Genomic DNA, 21,254 nt, shown 5'->3' on the forward strand with positions numbered 1-21,254 from the left:
CAGTTTTTAGATAGGGGAGGAGGGAGCAGAGAGTGAAGGAACTTAACCCTTACAGCAGCGAGGAAACTTGCACTTCTAACTGGGATTTTTTCAAAACAAAATAAGCTCTTGTCTCCCAACTTTTATACATTTTGTTTAACTTTGGAGACTTCGAGAGGGCCAAAAATAAGGAAAAGCATCCATTAAACACGGGTCCAAGTGGTAACAGCGGCCAACTAACTGTAACTGGATGGGGGTGACGGTGACATAAATTCCATAATCAGACTATGCAAGCAAAACCCTCAGCATCCCAAGCAACTTAGTTTTCATTAAAACTACAGATACTTTCTAAGCAAAAATATTTTCTAGCTGCAAAGATGAGCTTGGCCATGTACCACCAATGTCTGCTAAAATTTCCAAAGCTAGAGGGAGGCCCAGCGTCAGAGCACACGCACATCGCTAGCATCCACAAACAGAATGAATCATGCAAAATAAGCAAATGCAGGGAAAGTTGTTTTCACTCTAATTTATTCAAGTGCTGGATTTGGCATTTTGAGGTGCAGAACGAGAGAAGCATGTATTGCAGTTGACCCTAAATTATTATTATTACTATTATTATTATTATTATTATTATTATTTATTAGTTGCTTGATATCTGAAGGTCCCCAAGCGACTTACACAATGTTAAAACAAAACAAATAAAAGACACATAGCAATAAACAACAACAAAACAATAACAATATCACCACCACAAAGCCATAGGAAGGTTTGGCAGCATATTAAAAACAAAACATCTCAGTCTATCAAATGTCTGGGAGAAAAGGTACATCTTTACCTGGCGCTGAAAATATGTCAATGATGGTGCCAGGTGGACCTCACTGGGGAGCGTATTCCACAGATGGGGAGGTACACCTTAAAAGGCCCTCTCCCTTTTCACCACCCTCTGAACTTCCCTCAAAGGAGGGACATGGAGAAGGACCTCAGAGAAAGATCTAAGGGCCCAGGTAAGTTCATATCAGGAGAGGCGTCCCAGAAGATATTTGGGTTCTGACTTGTAAAGAGCTTTATAGGTCAAAACCAGCACTTTGAACTGGGCTCAGAAGTGCATAGGCAGCTAATGTAGTTGGAACAGGATAGGTGTTCCATTTGCCTTGAACCCATCAGCAGCTGCATTCTGCACTAATTGGAGCTTCCGAACCATTTTCAAAGGCAGCTCCACATAAAACACATAGCAGTTATCCATCCTTGAGGTTACCAGAGCATAGATTACTGTAGCCAGGTTATCCCTGCCCAGATAGGGTCACAGTTGGGCCACCAGGCTAAGCTGATGGAAGGCACTCCGCGCCACTGAAGCCACCTGTGCTTCAAGCGACAACAGTGGATCTAAACCCTTAGAGCAGAGTGGGCAGGTTGGCCCTAGCGCTCTTATTTGCCAAGTGATGATGGTTCTTACTCATCTGACATGCCCGCCAAACTTCTTTTTGGTCTGTGTTTCCTGGAGTGTGAGGTGAAGAGGTGACCCTCCCCTCCCTCATGCAGACACAGAGCAACCCCTCAGCGAAGGGGGAACTGTGGCCGGGTGCATTGGGGAGCCTGAGCTATGGCTTCTGCCAAGCTGGCCCACAGTCACAGAGCAATGCGCTCACTGGGTGAAGACTAAGAAGAAATCTGATGGCAAACGTGTGGAGCCACCAGCCTCGTAACAGATTCTGTAATATGTAAGGTGTTTGGGTTAGAATCCATATTTAATTCTCTCTTTTCTCCTTTCTCTGGGTTTTCTCCTCTCTTTGCCTTCTTGTGATTTGAGTGCTATTGCAGGTTCCACCTAGAACGGATGTCACTGGAGGTCTGTGACATCATTACAGTTTAGCCGATAGTGTAGTTTAGCAGGACTACAGACAGGTAAAAGGCCTTCAGGTATAATCCACTGTTGCAAGGCAGGTCTTGTTCCCTCCCTCCCTTCCTTTAACCCACATCATTTTGATCACAGCAGCTTGCCATATGTAGAATGTGAGAAGAGGCAGCTCGGTTTACAGGTCCAGCCCCTTGTTTCCCACAGTGGGAACCCCAACAGCAGGAATAAGGGCAGCAGCCTTTTCCCGCTGTTGTTGCCCAGTGTGATATTCAGAGACATGCTTCCTCAGATCTTGGAGGTGGCATATAGTCATAATAGCCATTGATAGCCTTATTCTCCATGAATTTCTATAAACCCCCTTCAAAACTGTCTGGGTTGGTGACCATTGCCACTTCTTGAGAGAGTAAATTCCATAGTTCCACTGGCCTGTGCATGCTGTTGTTTAACGCTAGATCAGTACATAATAAGGCCACACTTATCCATGATTTGATCATGGATGAGAGTGCCTATTTGGTATGTATTACCGAGACCTGGGTGGGTGAGCTAGGAGGAGTTCATCTGACCCAGCTTTGCCCGCCTGGATACTCGGTGCAACACCAGCACGGGCAGCTGGGACAGCAGAGAGGTTGCTGTGGTCTACAGAACTTCCATCTCTGTCATCAGGAAACCACTCTGTCTTGGAGCTGGCCGTGAGGGACTGCACCTGGTGTTGGGCCAAGGAGACAGTAAACTAGGCTTGCTGCTGGTGTACCGTCCACCCTGCTGCCCAGCAGCTTCTCTGAGCAAGCTGGTAGAGGCCATCTCAGCTGTGGTATTGGAGGAGCCCAGAATTATAGTCCTGGGTGATTTCAGTGTCCATGCTGAGGCTGCCACTGTTGTTCCGGCTCGGGACTTCATGGCCTCCGTGATGACCATGAAGCTGTCTCAAGTTGTCACCAGTCCAACGCATAGGGCAAGGCATGCCCTCAACTTGGTTTTTGCTCCAGATGGAGGAAGGGATGTTTTGGAGATAGGGATGGTGGACGTCACCCCATTGTCATGGTTAGACCACACCTTGATGAAGTTTAGACTTATGGCTCTAATCCTGCCCTGTAGGCGTGGTGGACATATTAAGATGGTCCGCCCCCAGAGACTAATGGAATCCACTGGATTCCTGAATGCCCTGGGGGAGTTCCCAGTAGATAGAGCAGGTGACCCTGTTGAAGTCCTTGTCACACTGTGGAATAACAAGACGCATTGGGTTCTTAACATAGTTGTCCCTGAGCGTCCTCTCCGGCATTGTGGAGCCCAGTGTATACCTTGGTACACCATTGAACTAAGGGCACTGAAACAGGCTGGACGATGGCTAGAACTCAAGTGGCAAAAGGTGTGCTGTGAGGCTGATCGGGCATGAGTAAAACATAACCATGCCTACTGTGTGATGGTGAGGATGGTGAAGAAGGCCCACTTCTCTTTTTGAACTGTGCCCTTGGGCCATTTCATCATCACCTGACCTTCCTGGGTTGTTTTCTCCACACATGCCCCTTGCAGGCCTTCAGCAGAGCTCATCGCATTGGCCAGGCCAACAAGGTGATGATCTACCGCTTTGTGACACGGGCCTCTGTAGAGGAGCGCATTACGCAGGTGGCCAAGCGCAAGATGATGCTGACTCACCTGGTGGTCCGCCCGGGCCTAGGGTCCAAGTCGGGCAGCATGTCCAAGCAGGAGTTGGATGACATCCTCAAGTTTGGCACTGAGGAGCTCTTCAAGGACGAAAATGAGGGTGAGGCATTTGTTGCTGCAGGTGATGCTTCAAGAGGTAGACAATACTTTGTAATGTTCAAGGGAAGTCCCAAGTACAATTAATGGTGGTAGTCTAGCCTCATGCTTACCAACAGAGGAATGACTGTCAAGTTCAGAATCCCAACCAAGGAAATTCTGTCCTTTCCATTAGTCAGATCTGCTGAGCGGTGTGCTTGGCCTGTGCCACAACCTGGGCTTCCAGGTGCAACAGTGGGCCTAGCCTACTTCAACCATTGCAGGGTAAAGTGTTATGTGCAGGATCCTTTTCTTCCCATCAAGGATTGAGCTGGAGATGAAATCCATTGGCCATAAATCCCAGCATCCTTTGGGGGGGAATCTGGTAGCAATCTTCCAGGTCTCAGCCTTGATCTCTCACCCCCTCTTCACTCTCCTCCTGCTCCCCATCTTGTTTACAGGGGAGAACAAAGAGGAGGACAGCAGTGTCATCCACTATGACAATGAAGCCATTGCACGGCTGCTGGACCGTAACCAGGATGCCACAGACGATGCAGATGTCCAGAACATGAATGAGTACCTCAGCTCCTTCAAAGTGGCTCAGTATGTGGTTCGAGAGGAGGACAAGGTCAGTTGGACGGGGCAGCTGGGAGGTGGTGGCTGGTAGCTCATCGGGCTGAAGGCTGGGCTTCCGGGCGGGCAGACGAGAGGCCTGCATTGCCTGAAGCCAGGAGGTGGCTGTAGTCGGTGCAAGGGCAGCCATCCTGGTGCTGGTGTGTGCATCCCAACCCAGCGGTCTCTGTCTTTCCCTTCCTGCCTCAGATTGAGGAGATCGAACGGGAGATCATCAAACAGGAAGAGAATGTGGACCCCGACTACTGGGAGAAGCTCTTGCGGCATCATTATGAGCAACAGCAGGAAGACTTGGCTCGCAACCTGGGGAAAGGGAAGCGCGTGCGCAAACAGGTCAACTACAATGATGCAGCCCAAGAGGACCAAGGTCAGTGCTTGGGGGTCCCCTTGGGGGAGAATAGGAGTGCCCACTTGGCACTTCCAGGGCTACTGAACTTACCTCCAAATAAAATGGACCCAGATGTTGGGGACCCTATCAGCCCCCATTCTCTTAAAACTGGAAACATGCAAATTAAGTAGGACACAACATTTAAGAGTGACAGCTTTAACATTAATGCATGCTGGGAGAGGCTAGTCCACAGGAGGTATTCCTGTTGGAGGGGGAAATCAAACAGAGACAGAACTGTGTCTCCCATACATCGTAAGACTTCTTCAGATTCTACCCACCGAAGTTTTATGAGGACTGTGTTTTTTGGGACAAGACATGGAGGTGGGACTGCATCTTCCATCACGCAGCGGAAGGAAATCTAGATTAACATACGTTTCTAAGACGTGCCATCTGAAAATAGCACAGCAACCTGGTCATATATTTGCCCATTGCTATTTAAGTCTTTCAAAAAAGAGTGTGAGGGTGGCTGCATTCCAGTGACTTCATTCCCCAGCAGTTTTAAGAGAAGTGATGATACTGTCTGGACGCAGCTCCAGTTATCCAAAGATGCTGGGGGTGGGGTGGATGGAGTTATAGAATCATAGAACAGTAGAGTTGGAAGGGGCCTGCAAGGCCATCCCTTGTCGAGTCCAACCCATCGAGAAGGGTCAAGAAGCTTTGGAAAAGCAACAGCCGCGCACTGCTTGCAAACTGGCCTGATGCTGTGTTTCAGACAATCAGTCCGAGTACTCAGTGGGCTCTGAAGAGGAGGATGAAGACTTTGATGAGAGGCCAGAAGGTAAGGACTTGTTTTTCCTTCCTCCTCTGCATGCTGGAAGCCATAGAGAAGATCATGTAGTTGTCCAACCATCTGCCCTGGGGAGGGATCCAACCGCCCTCCACACAGTTTCTCAAGTAGAGAAAGGGAACAAATGCAGTGGCTGGCAGCTCTGACCTAGGAGGAGAGATTTGTTCATGTGCAACGTTCTGTCAGGGCGGTGAACTTGTGTGTGTGCGCTACTAAATCTTGGCCTGTACTCTGTAGTATTGCACCAAACAAACCTGATGGGATCTGTTCTTTCTTGGTGGCTTGCCTTCCTCTGTGTGTTGGAAGGTTGCTTTCTATCACGGCAGCCTGCTGCACATGTCTTTCTGGGATCTCAGCCAGCCCTCCCTCCCTCTTGGCATGGACTGGGCTGTCTTCCTGGCTTGCCTGGGCCAAATCAATGTGTGGCCTTGGGCAGGCCTGCATGGGTGGATTTTGGTGGGACCTGCTCCATCCTCCTGCCTGGCAAGCCAGGTGAGGTTTTCTGGGCACCTGGCCATGCCATGGTCATGCTAGAGCAGTGAAAGGATTTGATTGTTAACCTCCGTCTCTTGCTGTATGCGCCAAGGTCGCCGGCAGTCCAGGCGGCAGCTTCGGAACGAGAAGGACAAGCCTCTCCCTCCTCTTCTGGCAAGGGTCGGTGGGAACATTGAGGTGAGAGAACAGCCTTGTGGAGCGGCTTTGGAGTGGTGGGAGGGATCATTTGGATCCACTTGCCTAACAACTGAAGTGTGGGCAGACCATTAGAGGATCCTGCAGGTGTAGGCAGCATGCAGGAGTAGGGCAATAGGATGTTTGTGGGGGAGGAGGACCGAAAGAGGAGCAATTCCTCTGGTTAGGCATTAAGAGTCTAATACAGCAACACAAAATCAGTTTGTTTATTTATATTTCTTACATGGACAGCCCGCCTTTCCTTCAAGGAACTCAAAGTGGTGCACATGGTTCTCCTGTCACAACAACCCTGCGGGGCTAAAATGACAGTGACTGGCCCAAGGTCACCTAGTAATCTTCATGGCTGAGTGGGGATTTGCACCCTAGGTCAGCACTCTAACCACTACACTGGCTCCTGTTTGCCATCCTGTGTGTGGCTGTGCAGCTTCAGTGGTGAGTTGCCTGAAAGGAACAGTGTCTTCCTGTGAGCAAGAGGCTTGTGAACTGGTTTTGCAGGAGAGTTAAGGAGACCCCAGCTATAGCCATAATTGTAATGTTTTGGGGGTTAACCCTGGCCTTTGTGCTGCCTTCCTTCAGGTGCTTGGGTTCAACACCCGCCAGCGTAAGGCCTTTCTGAATGCTGTGATGCGCTGGGGCATGCCGCCTCAAGATGCCTTCACCTCCCAGTGGCTGGTCCGGGATTTGCGGGGCAAGACGGAGAAAGAATTCAAGTAGGTGCCCTGTGTGTGATTTGTATCCTGCAACATACAGCTCTTCACCAATGGGAAGAAAAGTTTCTTCTATGCCCTTCCCAAAAGCATCAGAACCTCCTGAATAATGTGCTTTATAGATTGTCTTTGTGCAAAGCAGCTGTCACCAGGGTTGTACAAATCCCAGAATCCTACTATACAATCACAAGCATCAGCATCTCAAGAAACATAGGTTTCATTTTTAAAAGGTGGGGAGGGGGGATTTTCTATGGATTCTGGCTGCAAGATGAGCATGGCCATATATCAAAAATGTCTGCTAAAAGCTATGAAGCTAGAGGGAGGCCCAGCTTCAGTGATCCCTTGGCTGGCATGCAGAAACAGAATAAATCATGCAAAACAGCATATGGAAGGAAAGTAGGTTTTGGTCTAATTTATCCAGTTGCCAAATCTGGCATTTTAAGGTGCAGCATTTATTTATTTACAAATTTATGTATACAAGTGTTTATACACTGCGTTCTTGCAAAACATCAGGGTGGGGTGAGAGAGGTCTGTGTTGCAGTTGACCCTATACCCTTAGAGCAGAGTGGGCAGGTTGGCCCTAGCGCTCTTATTTGCCAAGTGATGATGGTTCTTACTCAACTGACATGCCCGCCAAACTTCTTTTTGGTCTGTGTTTCCTGGAGTGTGAGGTGAAGAGGTGACCCTCCTCTCCCTCATGCAGACACAGAGCAATCCCTCAGCGAAGGGGGAACTGTGGCCGGGTGCATTGGGGAGCCTGAGCTATGGCTTCTGCCAAGCTGGCCCACAGTCACAGAGCAATGCGCTCACTGGGTGAAGATGAGAGAAGAAGAAATCTGATGGCAAACGTGTGGAGTAAGCCTTTGTCGTGGGTGGGGTGTTTGGGTCAAGATCCACATGCAGTGCTCTCCACTCCTCTTTCTCTGGGTTCCCTCCTCTCCCTGCCTTCTCATGATTTGGGTGCTATTTCAGGCTGCTTCTAGAACCAAATTCCCTAGAGGTCTGTGACATCATTGCAGTTTAGCCAGTGGCTAGGAGCTGGCATGCAAGTGGGCAGTAGCTTGCTTTTACCCTAAATGGCCTTCAGGTGTAGTCCGTTGCTGCAAAGCAGCCTCCCCCTTCATTTAACCCAAGTGATTCTGTCCATAGCAGCCTGCCAAATGCAGAATATAAGAAGATCCCAGCTGGATCTGATCAAAGGCCTGTCTCCTCCAGCACCTTGTTTCCCACAGGGGCCAGCCAGATGCCTCACTAGCAAGCCCACCAGCAGTATGTGAGGGCAATAGCACTCTTGAATGCCTGATCCCCCACCAATGGGCATTCAGAGGCATTCTGGCTCGGATCCTGGAGGTAGCCTATAGCCGTGATGACTGGTCCCCAATGGCGGCCTTATCCTCCTTGAATTTGTCTTAGCCCCCCTCCCCAAGCTCTCCAAACTGGCTTCCATTACCATATCTTGTTTCCATGGTTTAAATATGCACTACATGAAGAAGGGCTTCCTTTTGTCTGTCTCGAATCTCCCAGCGTCTGGCCTCATTGAGTGGTCCCATTTAGTTCTAATGATACAATAGAGGCAGAGAAAGATTTCTCGATCCACTTTTTTCACGCCATGCATACTTTTATGCTCCTCTATGACGTCCCCCTATATTTGCCTTTTCTCTAAACTGAAAAGCACCTGGTGCTATAACCTTTCCTCCTGGGGGAGTCGCTCCAGCCCACTCAGCCTCCATGGGGACGTGGGTCAAGATCTTACCTTAGCGGATGTTTCCCTTGCGTATGTCCTCATGCAGCCTGTTGGGTTTTGTATTTCCACAGGGCCTATGTCTCTCTGTTCATGAGACACCTCTGTGAGCCTGGGGCTGACGGTTCCGAGACCTTTGCTGATGGGGTGCCCAGGGAGGGACTCTCGAGGCAGCAGGTCCTGACTCGGATAGGTGTCATGTCTCTGGTGAAGAAAAAGGTAGGGAATCTGGCCATCAGGGCAGGGAAGGCGTCCAGTTGTCCCCTTGAGAAATTACTCTGTGTGGGTTCGCATGAGGCTTTCTTCCTCTAATGGAAAGGGAAGTTATCTTGAGCAACTCGGATTTCTTGTTTTTAAAAATACTTCTCTAGTCCTGAGGATGGTGAAGAGAAATGTTGAGAACTCGCAATGTTTGTCTGCTTAGAAGGCTTTTAGTGTGAATTTTTATGCCAGCACTTTTCTGTTCCTGTTTAGAGCATCTTGAGTGTGGAATTTCTTCTGTGGAAGCCTAACTGAGTCCTGGGGATTGGCCTTCCTCCATTATATTTCTGGTGTTGGACTTCTTTTGTGGCCCTTGTCACTGCAGCCAGAATGTGTTTGCTCACAGAGGAGTCTGTGTGTCTTTTTTTTGCATGGCAGGTGCAAGAGTTTGAACATATTAATGGCCGCTGGAGCATGCCTGAGTTGATGCCTGACCCTAGTGCTGACTCCAAAAAGTCCTCCCGAGCTTCATCCCCCACGATCAAAACCTCCACCACCACCCCAGACCCCAGCTGCACAAATACTCCCTGCACTTCCAAGCCAGGTATGCCCCCCCCGCCCGGGGGGAGACAAAGGAGGATCCCTTGTGGGGGTGTCCTAAACTCTAAATCATTTCCTGAAAAGAGGCCAGAGACCCTCCTAGTGGACACAGCATCAGGCCAAACAGATGAAAGTGAAGTTCCTCCATATTATTTGTTTCTTAATAAGATTTCTATCATGCACCAAATCCAAGAATTGGGGCTGGCTACAATCACTAATTCACTCCAAATTTATATCGCTGTTGAAAGAGGTTAGAGTTATGTCCCAGTGTTTATGGTTCAATCACTTTATAGTGATACCAGTGTAAATGAACCAGAGTCCATTGAATAAGGTGGCTGTATTAATGCTAGCGTACATTAGGTCAAAAATCAGTTTGTGGAAATGATAAGTGTTCAGTGAATTTGGAATAGCTGCAGTTCATCCCAGCTCTGGGTTCGTCCTAAAGTATATAGGAATATAATGGAAGTGTGTGTTTGGAGAAGGAAAGGAAGATGGCTGTTACTCCAGGGCAGATTATCATGGTCTCCATCTCGCCAGCTACACCGGCTCCGAGTGAGAAAGGGGACGGGGGGATCCTGACAGAAAAGGAGGATGCAGAAGCCAAAGATGAGAAGCCGGAGAAGGAAGCCAAGGGTGGCGAGAAAATGGAGGCAGAGGTTTGTGTCTGGGCAGGGGAATCTCCTTTCATGCACTCCTCAGCGCAGAGCAAGGGGGCTGCTTGGTGGGGGTACTTCCTGGGAGAAAATTAATGGTCCTGGGGAAATTACCGGGAAGCAACAATGGACATCATGTGGGTGTGGCCTGCTTTTCTTCTTGCCACTTTTCCATATCAGAAGCTTCTGGCCTCTGAAAAAAGCAGCAGCATGAGAATTCCATAGTTAAGCAGTAACTCCACCTGCAGCCTGTTAAGCTGCAGCCACACACTGCCCTTCGGTGCTGTTGGAAATGGACTGCCTTCAAGTCGATTCCGACTTATGGTGACCCCATGGTAAGCAGTATTCAGAGGGGGTTTCTCATTGCCTTCCTCTTCAGTGCTGTGACATGACCTCTGATTCATTTCCCTGCCACGTGGAGTGCCTAGTGATGTCCTCCTGGCTCAAAGGGTGGTGGGAAATGGTTGCAAAAGAGCCTTTAGGAGCTGCTGCGCAGTCTCTCAGACTGAGTACCTGCTCTGAGTCTCCCACCCCCATCCCCCTTGATCCTGCCCTGAGGGCAGGCAGCCTTGGGTGATAGCTGTGCACATGCACCCCTTTGCTTTGCCTTTCCCAGCCTTCAGCCCCCGAGCAGCCCCCTTCTGCCACATTCTCAGGGGAAAAAGCAGAGCTTGAGTCATCCAAGAAGCCAGAGGAGGAGGGACTGTTGACACTTGGGGAAAAGGAGCCAGACGCCGAGCCTGCAGTCAAGGAAGAGAAAGAGAAATTGGGTAAAGATTTGTAAGGATGAGCTCTTTTAAAAGAAATAGTAAGTGGGGGTGAAGGGGAAAGGGGTCCAGATCTACCCACTGAAGACTGTCCTTTGGCAAGTTGGGAGAACTCATTTTGCTCATTTTAGTGGGTCTAGCGTTGGAGCAAGGCTCCGCTGGTTGACACAGCGGCGGTCAAGGCCAATGAATCATAAAGGAAAGGTGCACAGGCAGCAACCAGAATTTCTCGGCCTTTCCTACTTGGCAGCCCTTACTGTGTCTCAGGAGTCCCCACCTGCACTTTGCTTTCAAGGAGAGGACGCGTGTGGGCCTGAGGAGAGATTGTCATCAGCGGGAGCACCAGCCAAACTTCCATCTTGTGTGTACATTCTCTGGATGGTGTGTGGGAGGCCTCTAGTACAATTTGGGGGGGGGGCAGTGCTCATCTTTCTCCTGGAGGCCTCCCACACTTATCCTGGAAGGAGCATTCACTGTCTGTAACAATGCTCTGTTTCAAAGAGGACGAGAAATGTTGGCTGTTCCTTTTTAGGAAGGATGAAAACAGATTATAGCAAAGACACTCGGGTTACCCCCATGGCTCACCATTGTCCCTGTACTTTCAAAGTTCCAGATGCTGATCCAGAAAAACTTGTGGCAGATGAGAAACCCACTGAGAGTGATGAGAGTAAGGAAAAGGCTGAGGGGGACACTCAGGAAGTGAAGAAAGGTATTGTGGGCCCTATGAGGCAAACAGGTGGTGGGGTGAACACATGTGGTTGCTGGGAATCAGCCCGACAGCAGGGCTTGAGCTAAAGCACTTTGCAGTTTACACTGAATTTGTACCACCATCCACAGTCCAGTCAAGGAAGGGGAACTGAGCAGTTCAGAACAGACTTCCACCTTTCCAGTTTTAAATTTTTTTTCCCCTTGTCCTGGCTTCTGGGATTGGCCTGGTGGCAGGATTTGGAGGTTCTTTTAGGGAAAGGGCAAAGAGGTCTCTGATCCCATCCCTCTTCTCCTTCCAGAAATCTACTGATTTGTGCAGGGTGATTCCATGTGGTTGGGAGGGAGGCGGGCCTTAGAATTGTGGGTGTGGCTTATGTAGAATTCTGCCAACATCCCCCAGCAAGGAAATCTCAAGGGTGCGTGTGAGTGTGGTGGAGCTGCAGGACTGTTGGCCTCATTTTGACCTCTACATTTCAACCTTCCCTCTTAAAAGAAGAGGCAAAAGCTGAGAGAGAGACCAGAAAAGAGCCCAAAGCAGGCGGCATCAAAGATGAGAATCGAAACAATGGCAAGAAGGAGGACAAGACTGAGAAGCCCCGATTCATGTTCAACATTGCTGATGGTGGCTTCACAGGTGCGTTGTGGCCTGGGGTCCAGACCCACAGTGGCAAGGAGCCTGCGCTCGGAGGAAGGGTGGCACAGCAAGCAGCAGGGGTGGTGGGGGTGGTGAGTTGTACACACCCCTCAAGTCACAGCTGCCTGTTTGGCACACTCTCCCTTCTTCCAGGAGTCTGAAAAAAGCAATTGTTAACATGTGCTGCTTTATTAAAAAGATAGCAAGTGAGCTAAGCCATGGTGCTTAGTGTTGCATTGTTTTTGAATTGTTGGCTGGCAGTGAAGGGAAGCAAGGCACTTAATTTTTGCCAGGAGTTTTATCGAGAGTAGCAATGCCTCTGGACTTCTCTTCTTTCCCCCCACCCTCTTTAGAACTCCACACCCTGTGGCAGAACGAGGAGCGAGCTGCCATCTCCTCCAGTAAGCTTAATGAGATCTGGCACCGCCGACATGACTACTGGCTCCTGGCTGGTATTGTCCTGTATCCTTTGACTCAGGAGAGCTGAGTGTGTATGTGTGTGTGCAGTGACTAGGCAAGTGAGGAGTGCAAAGTCCACCTCATGGGAACCCCTACTTGAATCAGAGGAGCTCTTCCCAGACCAAAGATGGAATTCTTGGAGAGAACTGTGACACAACAGAGTGATGAGCACCAGAAATACACGGACTAGTGCCTGGCCCAGGAGGATGCTTGGTTAGGGCATCCCGTAGATTGGCCACTGGCTGATTCCCAAGGGGATGCAGCAGCTTCCAAACAGCTATGTAGAGAAAGGAAAGTGGAAAATGGATCAGTGGCATCCTCTATGGCAGGCATGGGGAAACCTGTACAGCCCTCCAGATGTTGCAGAACTACAACTCCCACCATCCCTGGCCATTGGCCATGCTTTCTAGGGCTGATGGGAGTTGTAGTTCTGCAACATCTGGAGGGTCTATACAGGTTCCCCATGCCTGCTCTATGGGAAGTATGTCTTCAGCATTTCCCCCTCTTAAACGCTGCAAGTAGTGGAAGTGAAGAGTCCCAACATGGGAGAAGAGCCACTTGTGTCCCAGCCAACTCTGGTACAGTCATTCCAAGGCTGGGATGAGATAATGCGTCGCTTGGTCCCAGCACTCGCTCAGCGGCTGCCCCTGGGGCATTCTCCAACCATTGCCAGGCAGGCCCTAGGACCCAGCGACTTCTTCCAGATTGAAAGGGAACGTGCCATGGGCAGTAAAGGGGCCCAAAAGGGCTACTGGTAGGATGAAGAGGTTTGCACACTGTGATCCCAAGCATACTTGCTCTGAAATGAGTCCTGTTGGGCTCAATAGGACTTCCTCCCTAAGTACACTTGCGATTTTGGACTCAGACTGCAGCTCTCTCCATTCCTTTATTTCTGGTTATTGTGAGGAATTGGGACCGTAGGCAAACGCTTTTTCTTGCAATTTAAACTTGTTCTCTTTATGGCGCTGTGTGAACTGGAGTGGGGGGGGGCGTCGCCTGGCAGCAGAGCAGATGGCAAAGATCCTCAAGTTTCATTTGTGAGAGCAAGGCTGGGAAGGCAGCCTATGGCCCCTCGGCTCAGGGCAGAGAATGATCCAGGCCCATAAGCCGTGGGGAGTGGCTCCGTGTGAGAGAGTTGCTTGTCCCTCTGTCTTGCTGGGAAGTGGCAGTGGGCCCCTGCCTGTGGCTGTGGAGATTCCTTAATGCCCCTGCACCCCTCTGTAGTCACGGCTACGCTCGCTGGCAGGATATCCAGAATGACAACCAGTTTGCCATCATCAACGAGCCCTTCAAGACCGAAGCCAACAAGGGAAACTTCTTGGAGATGAAGAACAAGTTCCTTGCCAGAAGATTCAAGGTGTGGATGGCTGTTGGGAGCAGAGAAGGATTCAAGGGCTTGGGCCTGTTACAGCATAGAACACAACTACGTCAGGCATAGCAGCTGCCCTGGACTCCTGTTTGCAGGAAGGGTGGCGTATACCTTTGATATATAAAAAGAATAATAGTCGTCTGTGTAATTCAAAAACTTGCTTTCAGCATTTTAAACCTAAACTCTGGGCAGCACAACTTTGGCAATGTAATCGGGCTGCTGATGTAAGGATAACAATGAAGTCAGTAGCTTCTGAAGTAAACCAGGTGTATGTCAGGACTGTTGCTTGTTTCCACAATCACAAATGCAAAACCCAAAAATAAACCAGCACCCCAAGAACCACAACTTCTAAAAACAAGTTTCCAGTCCTTATTTATTTATTAGATTTATTAGTCGCCCATTCGGCTGGCTGTCCAGCCACTCTGGGCGACGTACAGAATAAAAACATAAAATTATATTAGAACATTAAAAATCTCAACAATAATAATAAAACCTAACCCTTATGGCTACGAAAATAAGCTTGAGTATAGTGCCTAGGAGAACATGAATGCCTGAAAGCAGCCTGTGGCTTAGAAGGACCAGAATTAATCAGGCTATGCACTGAATTTGTTTAACTAATCAATATGGCAGAATCTGTGCCTTCTGGCTGCAAATTACTGCCAAGTCCTGGTTTTGGTTCCCTTGTGAGGAAGGTCATATTGGGCCATATTGCAGTTGTCAATGTACCTGCTCCTTCCTCCCCCCTTGTCTTCATTCCTTCAGCTCCTGGAGCAAGCCCTGGTGATTGAAGAACAGTTGCGCAGAGCCGCCTACCTGAACATGACTCAGGACCCCAGCCACCCGGCCATGGCCCTCAACACCCGCTTTGCTGAGGTGGAGTGTCTGGCCGAGAGCCACCAGCACTTGTCCAAGGAATCTCTGGCCGGCAACAAGCCTGCCAACGCTGTCCTGCACAAGGGTAAGAGGCGGGCAGGTAGGAGGGCCCGGAGAGGACAGTCCTTGTAACCCCCCTCCCCCCCCCACGCCTCTGTGCTGCATCCTTCTGTACCACCTTCTGAATCCATTAAAGTGCGGTTGTGATCAGAAAAGCCGCTGTGTATGGTTGTCTCCTTGATCCTGCTCTGTGTATCTTTGGTGTATCTGCTTTGGTCTACCCATGGAGTATCCACAAGTGTCTTCTGAGTATCTGCCAACAATCTTGTGTTGTCTTCTGAATATCTCCCCTCTCCTCCCTCCCCCCCCCCAAAAAAAACCCATGCCTGCTAATTACTCCACTGAGTATCCTCCTTTGGTGTAGTAGTGGTATACACCCCCGAGTATCTCTCTACACAATCGTCTTCAATGCTTTTGATGTTTCGTTTCTTTCTTTTTTTAAATCCCCGTAAAATTCTCTTGAGTTTTACGCTGAGTGCTTCTGGGGTATCTGGCTCAATGCACTTTTAGTATCTCTTGTGTATTTCTCCACCAAGTATTATGTGAGTAGGACACTGGTTCACGTTTGTCCCCATAAACGTGTCATGTGGATTTTACTATCTCTGGTGCATTTCTCAAGTATCTCTGGCTTGTTTCTGTGGAGTCCCCCTCCTCCCAAAACACCATGTGAGGATCCCTTGCATTTAGTCTCCCGTAAGTATTTTTGGTGCGTTCCTTTCTCTCCATCTGCTTGGAACCATCTAAGAGTCTCTGGTGTCTTGTAGCCACTCAGGACAGTCTGTTTTCCGTGTTTGGTGATGACTTGTCTGGGCTGGTGGGTTCAGTCCCTTCTCTTTGACTGCTAGGCAGGAAAAATAGGTAGGCATTCCTCTTCTAGCTCATTTAGGAATATTTATTCATGTAAGTATTAAGTATTCATTTAGGTATCTCTGGAGTCAGTTTAACTCAGGAGCGAAAGGCCCCGGCCCCCGTTTACTTGGTGAAATACTGGCCTTCCATGGTAGGTCTTGGCAAGTGGGTCTTGGGGGCCAGGAGAGGTCCCCTGTGAACTTGGGCTCAGCCCCCCTGACAGATTTCGGTCTCTTTCTCCTTCTGTCTCCTCCTTTCTCTCTCCTGCCGGACTGCCAGTGCTGAACCAACTTGAGGAGCTTCTCAGCGACATGAAAGCGGACGTGACACGCCTGCCAGCCACACTTTCCCGCATCCCTCCTATTGCTGCGCGCCTCCAGATGTCTGAACGCAGCATCCTCAGCCGCTTGGCCAGCAAAGGGAATGAGACGCAGACTACCCCGGTAACCACCTGCTCTTCCCCACTCCGTTCTCTCATTTCCCTGACCGGCCTGTGGTGGGAGGGGCCGTTCATGACAGAGCCTCATGCCATTTTGCTTCCGGTTGTGTGAAGGCATCTGCCAAAATCGATAGAATGAGTTGTGATCGATTTGAAGCTTGTAACGATGCTCTCTCCAGCTGGGCTTGCTATCTTCACCTGTTCTCTTGTGGCATTTGTCTGCAGTGTGGTTGGATTACCCTCAGTTGCCCTCTCCCCCCTCTTTTTCTTTGGCTTCTCACAGACCTTTCCTCCTGGGCCTTATGCCACCCCTCCTACCTTCGGAGGCTCCTTTGGTGCCACTCCGGGCGGGACACTGCCCACCCTGGGTGCCAACTACAGCCAAATGCCAACTGGCTCCTTCATCACAGGTTAGTTGTGAGTAGGCTACTGCAGGCTTGAAGAGATAGCATCACTATGGTTGCATGTGGGATCCTTGGCCTGGGTCCCCAAAACCTCGCTGTGTGTATGGGGGGGGGATCTGCTGCCTCCAGCCCCGACCAAAATGTATCCTTAGAACAAGAAATCAGAACAGTGGTTTTCTTTGTTTCTTACATTCATATCTGACCTTTCTTCTCTTGTGGGACCCAAGGTGGCATAGATGTGGTTCCCAGGCACTACCCTGACCCAAACCTGCTTAGCAACAGGGCCCTGTCAGGTTCAAGCAGAGGGGAATGAAGACTCCTGGGTGGTCACGGTGGGGAAGAAGTTCAAAAATGTGTGGGGAAGGGGGTCCAGCATTCCTAGCTTCTCTCCTTGGCTCAAGGTGTGTAGGGGTGTGTGCGCATGGGATCTTGCCGAAGATGTCCGGACACAGGTTAGAGCAGCAGTAGCTGCCTACCAAGTGGCAATAAAGGTAGGAAAGAAGGCTTTCTTTGCTGCCTCTATTGCGTCTGCGGAGTGTTGTCCCAGGAGGCTGTTCCAGGTGGTCCGAAGCCTGGTTGGTCCAGTTGCTCAGGAACCCTTGGAACAGTCAAAGGCCTCCTGTGACCTATTAGCAAAACACTTCGCTGATAAAATCGAACACTTACGGAGCTCGATCCCGCGCGCCGTGGACACAGTCGATGAACCAGAGTTGGCCAGTTGCAAGCCGGTAAATTGGGATCGGTTTCGGCTTCTCCCTTCTGAGGAAGTGGACAAGGTGCTTTCATCTGTGAAGCCAACCACTTATCTTACTGATTCTTGCCCTTCGTGGCTCCTTGTGAGCTGCAGAGAGAAATTGGGCGAGGGGATCAAAGCGGTGGTAAACGCATCCTTGAAAGAGGGTGTGATGCCATCAGCCTTCAAGGAGGCAATTGTAAAGCCCATCTTAAAGAAGCCCTCCTTGGATCCCCAAGTGTTAGATAACTTCCGCCCAATTTCGAATCTACCATTTCTGGGCAAGGTCATTGAGCGAGTGGTGGCCAACCAGTTGTCAGCACACTTGGATGAAACGGATTATTTGGATCCATACCAATCGGGTTTCAGGACTGGTCACGGAACTGAAACAGCCTTGGTCGCTCTGGTTGATGATTTGAGGAGGGCATTAGATAGGGGAGAATCCACCTTTCTTGTCCTCCTCGATCTCTCAGCGGCTTTTGATACTGTCGACCACAGTATCCTTTTGCTTCGCCTGGAGGGATTGGGAATTGGAGGCACTGTATTACAGTGGTTCCATTCCTTTCTCTCCGACAGGTACCAACAGGTAGCGTTGGGGGAGGAGGTATCAGACTCTTGGCCTCTCAATTGTGGTGTGCCACAGGGCTCTATCCTCTCTCCCATGCTATTTAACATCTATATGAAGCCGCTGGGAGCAATCATCAGGAGATTTGGGCTGCAGTGTCATCAATATGCGGATGACACTCAGCTCTATCTCTCGTTTAAATCTTCACCAGAGTTGGCTGTGGAGACCTTGTCCAACTGCCTGGAATCCGTGAGTGGATGGATGGGAAGGAACAAGCTGAAGTTGAACCCTGATAAAACCGAGGTACTACTTGTGGGGGACAAGAGAAGGTTGGGTGACATTGACCTGAAGTTCAATGGGGTGAGTTTACCCCTAAAGGACCAGGTCCGCAGCCTTGGGGTTGTGCTTGATTCCAGGCTGTCCATGGAGGCTCAGATTTCGGCAGTGAGCCGGGCAGCCTGGTACCAACTACACCTCATACGAAGGCTGCAACCCTACCTTCCTGTTCATCAGCTCCCACTGGTGGTACACGCCCTGATCACCTCTCGTTTGGACTACTGTAATGCGCTCTACGTGGGGTTACCCTTGAAAACGGTCCGGAAATTACAACTGATACAAAATGCGGCGGCTCGACTACTTACGAATAGTCGCCGCCGAGATCACATCACACCAGTGTTGTTCGACCTACGCTGGCTTCCAGTTGTTTTCCGAGCCCAATTCAAGGTGTTGGTATTGACCTTTAAATCCCTATACGGTTTCGGCCCAGTTTATCTCACGGAGCGCCTTCAATGCCACCAATTATGCCGCCCGACAAGATCGGCCACACAGGGCCTTCTCTCAATCCCGCCAACAAAAACAGCCAGATTGGCGGGTACAAGAGAGAGGGCATTCTCAGTGGCGGCCCCCACTTTTTGAAACTCCCTCCCACAAGATCTCCGGCATGCCTCTTCCCTAAATGTATTTCGGAAAGCCTTAAAGACCTGGCTTTTTCAGCAGGCCTTCGGGGTATCCGGGGAGGGTTAATCGATATAATTGTAATGCCTCCTACCCAGTTTTAATATTGTTGTTGTAGATCTATTGTTTTTATTGTATCACTGTATTTTATTAATTGTATTTTAATAATTTTGTAAGTCGCCTAGAGTGGCCATTGGCCAGATAGGCGACGAAGAAATTAAATTTATTATTATTATTATTATTATTATTATTATTATTATTATCTTGGATGTCAGAGCATGGAGGTTGATGAGGGATTTACAGGGATGTTCTTTTAGTGCCCTTGAAAAAGGCCTTCTCCAAAGCATGTTGGGCATTTTATTATTTCATTAAATTTCTGCTTTCTGGTGTTGATGATGGTTACTAACACAACTGGCTGTTTAGAAAGATTAAAGCACGTTTTTGTGTGTATGTGAGCTAGCTTGCTCTAGCTTGCCCCTGTTGGAGATGGAGTGCTGCTGGGAACTGCAGTTTGATTCCTGTCTCCAGCTAATCCTGCATTCCTCTCTTTCTGGGTCTGTCATTGCAGCCAATGGTCCCCCGGTGATGGTGAAGAAGGAAAAGGAAGGCGAGAGCCTGGAGAAGAAAGAGGCGAAAAGCGGGGAGGTGATTTGCATAGATGACTGAAGCAGCATCTGGGCAGCCTTGCCTGCCTAGTCACTTCCGGACAGGTCCTGCCTCTGGCAGGCAGGGGCACACTCCCCTCAAGCCTCTCCCCTTCTTTTATTTTCTGATCACGTGGATGGCTTTGCCGTGGGGTGGGGTGGGGAGGGTGGGTGAATAACACCCACCTTGGCTCCCCTTGTTTGATTTGTTGTTTCCCAAGTTCCTCCCCTTCCCCTTCTTGGGAGAAGGAAGGCAGGTCTCAAAACCAGCTGGTTTAGGACAAAGGAGAGGTATTTGGGGGGCAGGACCTATCTGGGCTCTGTTCCTGACTGCAGGCTTTTAAGTGGGCAGGAAGAGCAGGAATGGAAGACTCCCGGGCCTCCATCTTTGGGGTGCCCTGCCTGCTGTGACAGCGGAAGGGGTAGCCTGCCTCGTGGCATTTGCTCCCAGCAGTGTTGAATCTCTGAGAAGCACTGCAAAGTGACTCTATAAATATGAATATATATATAATGTATACACAGTCATCCTGTATGTTGAACCCCCTTCCCACTTGTGCTTGAACCCTTGCGGGGGTGATAATGGGACAGACTGGGGAGGGGGACACACTCTCCAGCCGTGTTCTGTTCTGAGAATGCATTTGGGGTGGGGAGCGAACATCCCCCCCTTCCTGTGTCTGGAACTCTGGGGAAGCCAGATTCTGAAGCGCCCCCTGCTTTGACAGGGTGAGGGGGCTGCCTCTTTCTCTGCTTCCTCCCCCACGTCATCCTCAGAAGCAAGTTCTTTGAGGAGGGGGGACAGGGAGAAGTCCAGCAGCAGGGGCCAACTCTGCACTCCTGGATTTTGTTGCCGAATCTCAAGTCACTTCTTGTTTAAATCTTGCAGAATAAAGGCACTTGTTTCCTTGGCTACATAATCTGGATGCGTTGTGCCTCCTTTATGTGGGTTGTGAAATGGGGCTGTTTGGGTTCAAAATGTTGTGAGGTAACCCTCTTTTTAGGTGTGTTCTCAACCATTTATCCTAAAGGCTGGCAACAGTTCAGATCTAGCTTTTGTGTGTGCATGATAGGCACGCTACCTCCCCCAGATTCCATTTTTTTCCAGGTATGGGTACTACAACTGCCATGGACACCAGTGGGCAAAGTTTGATGGAAAGTAGACAGGGTTTTTTGGAGGGAGGCATCTAGAAGTCACTGAAGTCTACAGACCCTTGCACTCCCAAATAAACTCTGGCCTGCTCCAAACAGAACACCTGTGTCCACAAAACTACCTCCTTCCAGCTGCCGTCTCATTCTCCAGCCGAGTGCTGTTTTTTGCATATTACACTTGAACACACAATGTCCCCTTAAGAACATAAGAAGAGCCTGCTGGATCAGGCCAGTGGCCCATCTAGTCCAGCATCCTGTTCTCACAGTGGCCAACCAGGTGCCTGGGGGAAGCCCGCAGGCAGGACCCGAGTGCAAGAACACTCTCCCCTCCTGAGGCTTCCGGCAACTGGTTTTCAGAAGCATGCTGCCTCTGACTAGGGTGGCACAGCACAGCCATCACGGCTAGTAGCCATTGATAGCCCTGTCCTCCATGAATTTGTCTAATCTTCTTTTAAAGCCGTCCAAGCTGGTGGCCATTACTGCATCTTGTGGGAGCAAATTCCATAGTTTAACTATGCGCTGAGTAAAGAAGTACTTCCTTTTGTCTGTCCTGAATCTTCCAACATTCAGCTTCTTTGAATGTCCACGAGTTCTAGTATTATGAGAGAGGGAGAAGAACTTTTCTCTATCCACTTTCTCAATGCCATGCATAATTTTATACACTTCTATCATGTCTCCT

The 21,254-nt window shown here is 49.6% G+C and overlaps 1 protein-coding gene across 1 annotated transcript in view; it reads left to right on the forward strand.

The window, feature by feature from the left end:
- CHD3 (chromodomain helicase DNA binding protein 3) overlaps positions 1-20,343 on the forward strand; it is a 92,376-nt gene extending 72,033 nt beyond the window's left edge. Inside the window, exons 23-40 of the mRNA XM_061589795.1 lie at positions 3,365-3,596; positions 4,033-4,199; positions 4,394-4,571; positions 5,305-5,370; positions 5,966-6,051; positions 6,646-6,779; positions 8,592-8,736; positions 9,157-9,322; positions 9,856-9,974; positions 10,588-10,741; positions 11,346-11,447; positions 11,940-12,080; positions 12,434-12,542; positions 13,764-13,896; positions 14,671-14,866; positions 15,970-16,133; positions 16,413-16,539; positions 19,354-20,343. Coding sequence (XP_061445779.1) covers positions 3,365-3,596; positions 4,033-4,199; positions 4,394-4,571; positions 5,305-5,370; positions 5,966-6,051; positions 6,646-6,779; positions 8,592-8,736; positions 9,157-9,322; positions 9,856-9,974; positions 10,588-10,741; positions 11,346-11,447; positions 11,940-12,080; positions 12,434-12,542; positions 13,764-13,896; positions 14,671-14,866; positions 15,970-16,133; positions 16,413-16,539; positions 19,354-19,451 — 2,517 coding nt within the window. The 3' untranslated portion in view covers positions 19,452-20,343. The remainder of the gene's footprint in view (positions 1-3,364; positions 3,597-4,032; positions 4,200-4,393; positions 4,572-5,304; positions 5,371-5,965; positions 6,052-6,645; positions 6,780-8,591; positions 8,737-9,156; positions 9,323-9,855; positions 9,975-10,587; positions 10,742-11,345; positions 11,448-11,939; positions 12,081-12,433; positions 12,543-13,763; positions 13,897-14,670; positions 14,867-15,969; positions 16,134-16,412; positions 16,540-19,353) is intronic.
- The last annotated feature ends 911 nt before the right edge of the window (positions 20,344-21,254 follow it).

The sequence above is a fragment of the Rhineura floridana genome, chromosome 11 (genome assembly GCF_030035675.1).
Source record: "Rhineura floridana isolate rRhiFlo1 chromosome 11, rRhiFlo1.hap2, whole genome shotgun sequence".
NCBI lineage: Eukaryota > Metazoa > Chordata > Lepidosauria > Squamata > Rhineuridae > Rhineura > Rhineura floridana.